This window comes from Bremia lactucae, linkage group LG9, assembly GCF_004359215.1.
Source record: "Bremia lactucae strain SF5 linkage group LG9, whole genome shotgun sequence".
NCBI classification, from domain to species: Eukaryota; Oomycota; class Peronosporomycetes; order Peronosporales; family Peronosporaceae; genus Bremia; species Bremia lactucae.
Window position 1 is genome coordinate 3,330,356 of NC_090618.1, and position 13,515 is coordinate 3,343,870.

General features: G+C 44.9%; 1 protein-coding gene across 1 annotated transcript; it reads right to left on the bottom strand.

Annotated features, from left to right (window-relative positions):
* Positions 1-290: 290 nt before the first annotated feature.
* On the bottom strand, positions 291-860 carry CCR75_004923 (uncharacterized protein; the record flags this gene model as incomplete). The annotated part of the gene is made up of 1 exon (XM_067963009.1): positions 291-860. One exon carries the CDS (start codon positions 858-860, stop codon positions 291-293), a length of 570 nt encoding a protein of 189 aa, XP_067818166.1.
* Between the last annotated feature and the right edge of the window lie 12,655 nt (positions 861-13,515).

Below are 13,515 nucleotides of genomic sequence, written 5' to 3' on the forward strand. Positions count from 1 at the left end.
GGATGACGCTGGGCGTCATCCCTCCTAATGTGAATGCACCCATGTGCATCACATACACAAGGGTTGGTCACAAATGTGCACCACACCCGAGTGTTGGGTCTAATTACTATTATTTAGTAATTGATCATCCCCTTAAGTACACCTAATGCACTTAACGGGGACTGTGTAACATTAGGGCAACTTCAGCCCGTCACAGTTGCGGTGTGCCTGCAGTTGTGAAATAACCCTGGATATGTCAGTACGATGTTGAACTTTCATTATTGCATATTTAAGTTTTTAGTAAGCTTGTATCAAAGATTCTCCATGTAAGTTTTACCGCCATCGCTCATATCATCAATATTCCCATCCTCATTGGAGTACTCCTCGTCATTGTAGTTTACATTCCGACAAACTATTCGATATCGATGTATGTTAGGATTGTCATAATCTTCGCGTAACTTGATGCCCCGCATAGCCTGTCTGCCAAGTCTATCTGAGACTATCAGACTCTTCGACATTACACTTAGGAGTGAGATTAACTTCTCATACTCCATCAACCCTGCGTATGCAACTGCAGTCGTAGCTGCACAAGAATCTTCGAATGTCTCTAGATTGTCGAGCATGACTCCTCTGGTGCTTCGAGCTGTGGTTGAGCCAAAGATCGTCAGTAGAGCATCACGCGGGCTCACAACCATAGAGTCCAGCGACATACGAATGTAAATGCAGTCTGCAATGAACCTCGAACGTTCTTCATCACTAAAGCGCGTGGGTGGCGGAGTGGCATTGAGAGGAATAGGCTTCATCTTCATAGCCAGTGTTCTACGTACAAACCACTTGCTCCTTAATCTCCAATCCTCTTTCCAAATATCATTGCTCGCCATAATTGCAGTACAGCTCAGAGTTACATCTCCGACCGCGGATGCGAACATATCTCCACCTGTGATAACCTTCCAAAATTTATTGTTGAGTTGACCGTGTCTAAGATTCACATTACCAGCGACAATGAAACGTGAGCTCGCAGCTCTAGACACATCTTCAGCTGTCTCTTTCATAGAGAGATTCAATTTTGACGAAGTTCCCTTATTGGAACCCCGCACCCCTCATTACACTATGGGGAATTTCGGCTACAGGGCCTCCTCCCACCCAACTATCACACACCTTCGGTGCGGGTTGGCAGGGCGGCCATCCATTGGATGGTTGCTCGTCTGCTTTTTAGCCTATCTCCGGCGATGTGTCATCGTACCGCCCTCCGCGGGTATCGATCCACGTACCTCCCGGTCCCAGTTCCAGTGCTTAACCACTCGGCCACTGAGGTCGGTTCATCTCTTTCATAGAACACACGTAGTCATGGGTCAGTGAACAACATGTCCCTTCCAATACTGACTGCAAGACAGAGATTGTTGTCGTCTTTCCATCTCGACCTTCACCATACAAGAATGCAATGCGAGGCTCATGTACGGGATCTATCAAGCCATTTCCTATGATCCACATTAAACTGAGAAGGGTCTCTGTCTCAAATACACTCGAGAGAACAGTCTGCACTAGACTAGGCGCATTGTGCGTAGTAAGACCTGGAATCACGCGTGTGCTCAAGGGCGCGAAGCAAAATCCGCTGATACGTTGAGTCTGCGCATTATCTTCACTTGGAATCAAACCTTGCATCTTTTCGAAGCATAACACATCCTGATTCATTGTAACCTTGACCCGCCACGTGCTTATGCAAACACTTCTGACCATGTTCCCAATTTCAAGTGCGATTGTCGCTGCAAAGTCAAAGTACGATGATACAGCTTGTTGAAAATTAACTGTTACGTTCTTTATACCTAAGAGATCACAGACATACATGGAAGCTATCCTTCCACGTGCATGATGCCATGACATTGTAGGCGCAACAAATACGAACAAAGAGCCGCCGTACTTGACGATGTGATGCTTATTCACACACATGTCCTTAATGAACCTATGTCTATCGTCTAGGAAGTGATCAAACTGGTCGCTGGGAAAGTTGTCTCGTCGTGCGCCTTTCCATGTGGACACAGCGTGCAGTGCATCACTGACACTCTTGCGATGGTACTGATGCTTTTGCTGCTGCAGGAATCGTGCATGGAGAAGATTAAAGTTATTCATGTTAGTTCCTTAAGTGCTTAAAAGATCAATGATGGAATATGAGAGCCTGCTCAACAACTGTAACGGGGGGGTGTCATTACATGAAATTAACACTTAAGGTTGTTAATTAATATATTATCTAAAAGGTAAAGAATATTTGGAGAATATTACTTTATATAGTAATGCTCGGAAATCTTATCCATAATAGCCGTTATATATATTTATCTCGCAGACTAATCAGCTGTAGGAGTAATTAAAGAGAGAGTTATAGATACAATAGAGATAAGAATTCGTTAACATGTTTAATATTAGATTATAATTAAGTTAGCATTTACAGATACAAAGAAGGAGAAACTTAATTATATTAATACAGTTTTCATTTAACCATCTTCAAGGTAGTTGTCTTGAGGAGTAGTCTTCCTCTGCACGTACTAGTGTTTGTCAAGTGACGTAAGGCACCACTCGCAACTGAAGCAGTGCGAAGTGGACTTGTACTGAAGCAGTACAAGTCGTAATGCCCCATTACAACAACGGCTGGTGTCCAGTTTGGGTTGGCATTGAAAATGACTCAAACTTACTAGATCAATACTTCAGTGGAGGATGCAAGACGAACCAAGATTACTGAAGATCAAACTTGGCGAGGGGACGCTTCGTCTTTATCACTACCATTCATTCACATCTCCAGATATCTTGCACATGGAACCCTTACTTAAGGGTACATCGATTGATTTAGAACCCGCATTGTTAGTCTATCCCACCTTTAACTCTGATCAGTATTTCTTATGTGCTGCGTCCATCTGTGGCTACGCAGCATACTTAAGGCCAGGTTACGATCACTCGAGAACCATCGAAGATACGACTGTTATGCGAGAAACTGGACTCGACCGTGAACAGACCACGTGGTGCAGAGATGGTGCCTTTCCTTTGCCTACTGATACTCTTGTTTCCGCTGCAATACCGCGGCTAAAAGCCAGTTGCCAATCGCGTGCGCTGCAGTTCCATCGAATTTGGACGGGTCCATCCGAATGGGCCTCGGCTGATGCGGCCAAGCAGAGAGCATCTCAACAGTCCTGTTGAGAGCCTCGCTCCGAGCCTGCTCATGCCTCAGCTCATCTTGAGTCTGAGTGACGGACTCCGCCGCAGCATGGCCTCGTTCCTCGGACGCGGCCTTCCGCTGTCCGAGCACGAATGCCTCAAACTGCTCCAACTGAGCAACATGATGCTCAGGAGGACTACCCAGGAGCCTGGCCAGGGCTTGTTAACCAAGTCCCTGCGTCATAAGCTCTGCTACCTCTCGATGATGTTTGGAGAGGTGGGGAAAATGAGCCCAATCAATATTAAGGCTCATTATCACGTACACACGCAAAGAGAAGCGGGTCGTGGAAAGGATTTCTATTGCTGCCAAGTGTAGGCGGGCACGTCGAAATGCGGCCACGCTCTACTTAGACACACACCCTAGCACATCGAGGAAGCGGTTTAACCAGCTTCTCTTGCGTGTAGTGAGGTAGTTGTGGTGGGCGCGTGAGCGTCCTCACCCAAGGCACTAAGTACTCTGGTTAAGTGTCCTCACGGGAGCAGTAATCCATCTCCTCGTGCGCACTTATCAAGAAGGAAGTAGCTTTCAGACCGATTTATATTTAGTCGTATTGAATATAAATACGTATTTTTGCCAATTGAAACGTCATCTCTATAGATAAAACCTAATATTTATTGCGAGCGTATCTTTCTAGATACCAAGCGTAACGGATGACGCTAGCCGTCATCCCTCCTAATGTGAATGCACCCACGTGCATCACATACACAAGGATTGGTCACAAATGTGCACCACACCCGAGTGCTGGGTCTAATTACTATAATGTAGTAGTTGACCATCCCTTTAAGTACAATAAGTGTACTTAACGGGGACTGTGTGTAACATTAGGGCAACTTAAGCCCATTCCATGTCGGAGGATCAAGAGGTACGTACAGGCATACATATACATAGCGACCATTCTCACCCTTGACGTAGATGGACTGATTTGCCCCGCAACTTCGAAACCCTATCTGTAGAAATGCAGCATCAATCGTAATGTTCCATGATGGGAAAATGTATATCGGCTTTCCGCTTGCTTGTCATGTTACCGGTGTTGGCAGTACCGTACGGTACACCCATGTATAGTCGTTCCATTAGATTACTATTCAAAAAATACAGTGTCTGCATCCAGCTGTTCAGTCAAATTTCCATTCGTGACCACCACCGACGGCATAACTTGAATGAAGTTTGCCATGAGCTACTAAATATTATATATTTCGAAAACTTAACTTCCGCTGAAATCTTTCGCAACGATTTGGCTTTGTATCGCACCACCTATCCGTGCTCGTTGCGTTTTTTGGCGAACACTTATCTGTATCCGATTAGTCGGACTTTCTATATTTACAAGACAAACATTAATAAACAGTGTCCGACTGAGCTTTCAGCTCATAGCATTCACTAATTTATTGGCGCCACCGCTATTCATGATATGTCGACGGTGCGTCATCTGCATCGCCAACACTTATCGCGTAGACCAGTTCAGCTTCTATGTTGGCTATACCCATCAGCACGAGTTAGTTTGAATGACGGGCGGAAAGAAGTTATCGTCATTGTCAGGATAATCGTCGCTATCCATATTCAAGGCATAACCAAGCTGGTTGCCTTTTTGCCCTGAACACCATGGCGTCATTTGCTGTCAACTCTTGCACCGAAAGCTTTGTCGTCAATTCTCTTTAAAACTCATGTTGATCTTCTTGCAGTTCAACGTCATTTAATGGGTCCTCTATGTTCATCCTCCGCAGGTGACTGCTACTCTAGTCCAGACTGATCCACTTCGTCGATATAATTGATCACGTTTATGTTTTTAGTGTTCTCCGTCATCGATATATTGTAGATGTTGTTCAGCTCGCGTTCGTCGAGCTTTACTGACCTTGACACCCTGACCAAATTCAGCTCCTGATCAAACACGAGATGACCCTTCGTGTTCTACCCATAGCAAAAAAACACATACACTTTGAGATCTTTGGCTCCAGCTTGGTGCAATCAATGTCGTCAATATGAGCATACCTCATCGATACAAACACTCGTTTGTGATCCAGCCGAGATTTCTTCTTGAATCTTACTTGTACGGAGTCGCGTCAGTGTGCGACCTGTTTTCTGTCCGCTCCACCAAGATTAATGCCGTGCTAATCGCCTTTGCCGCAAGTAATTTCCCCTAAGCCTTTAAAGAACTATATAATCCATAATGATTAAATGTATCTAGAGTAGCGCGCTCTATTAGCGACGCACTCGTTCCATCCGAATAATGCCATTCGGATGAAGGTGGCATCGAGGTATGTCACCATTCACATAGCCACGTTCAATGCGACTACCGACTGAACACGCTCACTTGCGGTCGGCGGAGCTTTACGCTCACGAACTTCTGCGTCAGACCTACCTGAAATAATGGCCCGAACGACAGGTGTTGTAATTTTACCCAACAGAGAAGCAGCTGCGCCTTTACGGCCAGCTCTCTCACTATTGGTCGCTGCGCTAGCTACGCAGACTACGAGACAGTTGATTTAATGGCGTAAGGCAAGTTGGCCTTCGCAACGTTGGGAGTCTCCATATTAGGAGCAATGGGTGAAGTTTGGATGGGCAACAAAGCGCCATTATCTTCCTCATTAGCTCACTGCGCTTATCATTACTATGAGGTGATTACAGTGGTGTCGACTCATTGTTTTGTCAGCAATGAGCGACGAATCTACATCCTCACTGTGAAAATGGGATCGATCTGTAAGCCTAGTTAGCCCAACAGCAGCAGTATCTGTCGGCTTTGCAACTAAGACACCAGACAACGGCTGCGTTTTATCGGTTGTGTGTCTTTGTAGACGACCCATCAGCTTTGCCGTTTTTAGATGGCATGTCAGGGCTGTGTATGTATACACACTGGTTGCCGAGAGTGGTTGAAAGGGATTCAAAAGCGGCACGAAAAACAGCTCGCTATCCCTTCTCCTCCCGTTGACGATTTAATAAAATGTAAAATTCGTTATTGAGGAGGGGGAGGTAGTGTAACGGGCTAAATTATTTTCATGATACACGAACCCATTAAGTACACTTTGTGTACTTAACGGAATGGTGAATTACTTTATGTAAAGTATTTATACCTGCCACTTGGATATGGTGCATAAAATGACCCAACCTTGTGTATGTGATGCACATAGGTGCATTCACATTAAAAGCGAAGACGGCTAGCGTCATCCGTAAGCTGAGGTATTCAGATAATACGCTCGCCACGTAGGGATGCAATTTAAATTACACAGAGATGGCATCTATGGATTGGTTAAATAAATTTATGTTTAATTCGATTAAATAAAATCAGCCTTAAAATCACTTCCTTGTTAAACAAGTGCGCACGTGAAGCCGGATTATTGCTTCCGTGACGACACTTGTAGTAAGGTTCTTAGTTCGTTAGATTAGGTCACCTAGGCGCCCACCCACAATCTCACTGTACGTGAGAGAAGACAATTAAACCACTTGCTCAATTTACCTGAAGGTTTGTGCGTAAGTAGACCGTGGCTGCTGTAGTAGCGCCCGCCTGAAATCGCTTGGACAAAGTCACTCATTTTACTGCTTTTGTCTCGACCTAAGGATGCTACTGCACTCGATGCAGACAATGCTGTGATGTGCTTGAAAATTGCAGCGCCAACTTTGACAATATCTATGTGCCTAAACTCCACCCACTATCGATCTTTATCGTTTAAAAATGCCGTTTTAATCGGCGTGCCGAATTTGTTTCTGCTTTAAGCGAAACTCGATCACCTAGTATATTCAAAAAATTGTTTGTGGTCGCTTGAAATGTGCTTGTGGTGTAAATTTATCCTGCCCGCAATCAATAAATAGCAATGTGCCCTTATTGGAAGAATACGAAAATGTCAAGTCGCGGGTCAAGTGGTAGTTCATTGTAACGGGGTGTATCGTTACACGAGATTAACACTTAAAGGTTGTTAACTTATATTACCTAAAGGGTAGATTATATCTGAGAATATAACTTTACATAGTAATGTTCAGAAAAGCTTATCCATTGGTATATATAGGCTATTATATTTACTTGCTCCGCGGTCCAGTCAGCGCTGGACGCGTGCAAAGAGAGAGAGACAAGACTTTATTACATGTTTGTAGTAGTATATAATTAAGTTAGTATAAAATAGATTTAAACAGAAAACCTTAAATATGGTAAATACAGTTTACTTTTAACCCTCTTCCTGTCGTACTAATTCAAACCCATACTTAGAAGAGCAAATTAAAAAAAAATTCTAACAGACTCTACTGAAGTTGCTTATATCTTTGGCAGTTCAATCAATATACGCACGTCCCAACTTTCTGATATCGATGCCATGGTTTCACTCTCAAAAGCCAAGCGGTTAGCTTAAGAGCAAAATATTTTATGTTATTTTTCCTTGCGAATATAATAGACACAATAATAAAACCAAGTATTCCACCATGAAACGCCATACCACCTTCGTACGTTTTCAAAATTTCAATACGATTTGAAAAATACTTTACTGGATCATAAAATATGACGTATCCAATTAAAATATTTGCTCTTTTAGTATTTGTTATAGTATCTATATTAATTTTCTTCGGATAATAAAACTTGCTAACAAGATAAATAAAGGCATTAATAAAAAACGATATATATATTCTTTTCTACTTGCACGTACTTTAATTTTAAACCAATTTGATAAAAATAATTTATGTAAACTATTCATTACAAAATTCTGTTTCTCCATAACGCATAATTCGTTTTTCAATACGGCTTGCCCTAAACCTGAAGTCCAACTCCAATATACGAATCTTAGCGATTTCTTCCGTAACTTTTACAGCTGGCAAAATTCCAGGCTTAACTGCATGGATCTCTATTTGTTTGTCTCAAATTATTTTTCGCAAACGTTTATAGAAAGCTGGATATTCTATAAGTGATTTGAAAAAAGTCTATTGCAATGAGTTTATTTTTTGCTCCTTGTGCATCTGATTTAATAATTTTAGCGGCTACTTGACTCCACCCGCCTGGTGCTGCGCCTAAATCTACTATATTTGTTCTGGCTTTTAAGATCTGAAACTTATTATTAATTTCGATTAGCTTACATGCCGCTCTTTAAAGCAAGTGTTTTAAAGTGAGTACGTACTAGTTAGTGTACGTGAAGTAACGTGAGGCACCACCCGCACTGAAATAGTGCGAAGTGGACTTGTGCTGAAGCAGTACAAGTCGGCAGTGCCCCGTTACACATTGGCCCAGCCGTTACACATTGGTCCAGATGTTTCAGAACAAGGTGAGTTTGACAGGGCACTGCCGACTTTTACTGCTTCAGTACAAGTCCACTTCGCACTATTTCAGTGCGAGTGGTGCCTCACGTCACTTCAAGTACACTAGAACGTACTCTCTTTAAAACACTTGCTTTAAAGAGGGTTAAAAGTAAACCGAATTTTATATAATTGAGGTTTTCTGTTTCTATCTTTTCAGTACTAGCTTAATTATATACTAACACAAAACATGTAATAAAGTCGTCTCTCTCTCTCTCTTTGCGCGCGTCCAGTGCTGACTGGACCGCGGAGCAAGTTGATAAAATGGCCTATATCTATCAATGGATTAGCTTTCCGACTATTCCATTGTAAAGTAATATTCTTCAACTATTTTATACCTGTTAGAAAACATATTAATTAACAACCTTTAAGAGTTAATTATATGTAACGATACACCCCGTTACATTACCCCTCCCTTAAACAATAATCACTCTGACTGTCATTAAATAGAGTGGTCACTATAACACCACTTAATTGAAAACGATGTTGATTGGTCTGGACTATCATTTTAAATTCTACATGCTTAGGCAAGTTAACCGTAGATAGAAGTATTTTACAAATGAAAGAACATTTGCTCTTCCATGTTTGTATGCGTTCCGTTTCTGACAGTGCACTGCGTTAGCAATGGAATCCTGTACGAAACGGATTGCAGATTCTGGAGCCAGCAGAAATTTCTCTACTGACTCATTGTTTTATCTTTTTTAGTGCACTTTGTGCGCACTGCCATGAGATCTTTCTCATCTTCGATGTCGAAGCAATCGACATCGACATCATTCGTGTCGTTGTTAGCTTTGATGCGTGGTGAGCATGAGCCAGAAATGGTTTTGCTCGCGCGAGTCCACCCCCTCCTCTTAAAATACAGGATTCCTTTAATTGGATGGGTATGCGTTGTAGACGCATGCACCGAATTGTTGATGGCAAATCCGACCATCAGTAAAAACTCGCTTCAATATGGATACGATTGAACGTAACCTCGACGTATCGATTAAGGAAGCGATTTCCACATTCCGGCTGACCAGGTTCAAACGTCTCTTTGAGCCGGGCTTTAAAATCCATTAGCGACCAAAAAAACATGTGAGTCGCGCAACTTAAGACATAGTGCTCAAGTTTTGGCACGACCTGCCAAATTGGATTGAGAAAATGCGACCTGCATTTGCTTGTCGACGATGTGACGAGCCCTTATGGCATCGTTCAATTCGACAAACCATCTTAAGAGGTAGTCTTCTTCGACTCCCCTATACTTAGCGATATTTATCTATAAGGCTTCGACACGACGCGTGTGCGTCATCCCAGGTACAGGGGTATGTACCTGTTATAACCTCAACAGTTCTGCCTGTTGCGAGGCTACCTTCTCCTTCGCCTCGTCAAGCTCATGTTGTATGAACTTAGCGATGGCTGAATGGAGGGCATCTCTGTCCGAACCGGACAGCATGACCAAGATGGCATCATTCCCTACCGTCGAACTCATTCGTTCGACCGGAGTCCTTTCTATGTTACTTAGAAAGGAGTAGCTATCACTTTTAACGTGATGCGTACTTCGTTTATTATCTAACATGTCCATGTAAAATGATAGAAATGTGGTCCTTGGACGGACTACAAAGTGCTACCAGGTGTAACGGGAACTTATACTGTTACAGTACAAGTCCACTTTGCACTGCTTTAGTGCGAGTGGTGTATCACGTCACTTCACGTACCTTAGTACATGCAGAGGAAGACTCTCTTTGAAGCACTCGCTTTCAAGAGGGTTACAAGTAAACTACTTTTATTACATAGTTAAGGTTTTATGTTCCTATCTATTTAATACAACATAATTATATACTAATACAAAACATGTACAAAGTCTTGTCTGTCTCTGTAAGGGGCTTAAGTTGCCTCAATGTTACTCAGTCCCCGTTAAGTACACTTAATGTACTTAAGGGGATGGTCAATTACAACATTATAGTAATTAGACCCAGCATTCGGGTGTGTGCACATTTGCGACAAACCCTTGTGTATGTGATGCACATGGGCGCATTCACATTAGGAGGGATGGCGGCTATCGTCATCCGTTAAGCGTGGTATCTAGAAAGATACGCTCGCAATAAATATTAGGTTTTATCTATAGAGATGACGTTTCAATTGGTAAAAATACGTATTTATATTCAATACGACTAAATATAAATCGGTCTGAAAGCTACTTCCTTCTTGATAAGTGCGCACGAGGAGATGGATTACTGCTCCCGTGAGGACACTTAACCAGAGTACTTAGTGCCTTGGGTGAGGACGCTCACGCGCCCACCACAACTACCTCACTACACGCAAGAGAAGCTGGTTAAACCGCTTCCTCGATGTGCTAGGGTGTGTGTCTAAGTAGAGCGTGGCCGCATTTCGACGTGCCCGCCTACACTTGGCAGCAATAGAAATCCTTTCCACGACCCGCTTCTCTTTGCGTGTGTACGTGATAATGAGCCTTAATATTGATTGGGCTCATTTTCCCCACCTCTCCAAACATCATCGAGAGGTAGCAGAGCTTATGACGCAGGGACTTGGTTAACAAGCCCTGGCCAGGCTCCTGGGTAGTCCTCCTGAGCATCATGTTGCTCAGTTGGAGCAGTTTGAGGCATTCGTGCTCGGACAGCGGAAGGCCGCGTCCGAGGAACGAGGCCATGCTGCGGCGGAGTCCGTCACTCAGACTCAAGATGAGCTGAGGCATGAGCAGGCTCGGAGCGAGGCTCTCAACAGGACTGTTGAGATGCTCTCTGCCCGGCCGCATCAGCCGAGGCCCATTCGGATGGACCCGCCCAAGTTCGATGGAACTGCAGCGCACACGATTGTCCACTGGCTTTTAGCCGTGGAGCAATGTGGTGTCGCCCAGCTCATCGAGAACGACAGCCGGATGGTGTCGTACGCCATGTCGCATCTGCGCGGCAAGGCCTTAGAGTGGGCTTACTCGGCGCTTATGGCGGACAGAAAGGCGTTCCATACATGGGCGATCTTTAAGGAAAAGATTCGCGCCATGTACCAGCCGCCGAACAACGAAGTGTTGCTACGGGCGCGTTTCTTTGGAGCGCGACAGGCGAAGCGGTCTCTGCAAGAGCATGTGCAAGAGATACGCGCGCTGTCAGCGTCCATAACCGTAGGTCCGATTCCAGAGTACATTAAGGTGCTAACATTTATGAACGGACTACGGAATGGCCCATAGCGACAGGCCCTTTTCAGAAAGGTGCCGTCGACGATGTAAGAGGCAATTTAAATTGCCTTGGTTGAGGAGCAATCCTACAACAGTGCCTCGTCGATAGCTTGGTATAAGCCTACGGCCGAGAGGTCAGATGCCACTCCCATGGAGTTGGGCAATGCAGACGTTGTCTATTACAAATGCGGCGAGCGCGGCCATATGATGGCTCGCTGGTATGCCAGGATCCCTGCTGGGCGAAGACGCCCAGCGAGGACTACCTACCCAAAGGGGCGATGGCAAGAACCAGCGTGCAAGACGCACGAGCTCTGCATCGATCACGGAAGGGTAAGGAAATGCAGGAGCGCAGTAGGGGCGGGATGCCCTAGTGACGCGGACTCTGAAGCTACCCCTAAGTACAGAGTTGTGGAACAAATGGGTAGCATAGTCCCTGAGATATCGAAATTTCGGAGATTGAGATTTCTTGGCCTTCGAAATAACACGACTTTCCTTCGAAATACAATCTTTTAGCTTTTATAATAATAAATCGGAAATAGTATCGTCATGTTGACCTCAACCCTGCTGGTCTATAGCGCTCATGTAAGAGGCTATGACCAGGTTATGTCCCTACTAGTGGATTCGAGTCGCTTTTCCAGGATGGCAAGCGAGAAGAGGCGATCGTTCGATTAGCAAACGGCGCGCTCGTTAAGTCTGAGGGAGTTCAGGAAGAACTCGCCTTCAGCTTTAGTGACTTCTCTTGTATAGAGAAGTTCATAGTGCTAGGAATGGAGAGTCCGTATGACCTTATCCTAGGCATGCCATCATTGGCAAAGTACCAATCATGGATAGACTGGCGTACACGCACAGTTGTGAACTCTACGCAGGACACCGGAAAGGATGTGCTCCTGCGAGAGGCGTATGCAAGTGATGTGTCAAACACAGTTGAAGGTGCGTTGACGGGATGTCAAACGTCACCAATTCCTACCCAGCTCGTGGAGACAGAAGTAGCGAAAAGGACGATGACAAGTAGTCATGCGTCCGAATGTCCTGCAAAGAGCCGAGAGCCTGTGGCAGTTGACGGCGGGCTGACAGGAAGTCATGCGTCGCATAAACCGGCACAGTGACTAGAGCCTGGTGCGGCTGGAAGGGGTGCGTTGGCCAGGAGTGCAACGACATCCGCTTCCCAGAAAAAGGTCGTGGTGAGTCGAAGAACTAGTACCCGACAGATTAGGACGATTAAAGGCACGTCTAAACGAGTGACCTTTGGATCAGTCTCTAATAAAGAAGGACGGCCTTCCAACGAGGTGTTCGAGGCCGTCAAAGATGAAATTACGGAGGCATCCTCAGTTAAGGTGCTCCGGGAAGTCCTTAAATCTGCCGAGGAGATAGGAAATCTCCCGGAAATGTCGTGGGATCTGTTCCTTGCCGAATTAAAGGAAGGAAAGATCCGCGAAATAGTCGCACCAGTTCCAGAAGAGAACTTGGTGGACTGTTGCTCGTCGTCCACGATGGACGAGAGCGTCCTAGAAACGGACAAAAAGAAGCGGTACGCTGCTCAAGGCTGGGATGCCTTGAGAGACAGTCCGTTCTTTGAGGTTCTGTGGAAACATCGTGATGTGTTCCCAGAAGAAGTGCCGAGCCGCCTACCAGCAGATAGGGGCATCGGGCACGAGATAGACCTCGAACCTGGCACCAAGTATTGTGTGACCAGGCAATGGCCGTTGCCGAAAGAACAAGTCGATTATATCGATGAGTTCTTCGACAAACGAGCCAAGGCGGGACATGTGCGTGAGAGCAAATCGCCTCACTGCAGCCCGACCTTTTGTGTGCGTAAAGCCACAGGTGGATGGCGCGTGGTTCATGCTTATAATAAGCTGAACACGGCGACCATACCGGCGCAAACGCCAATCCCGCGGAAAGATGT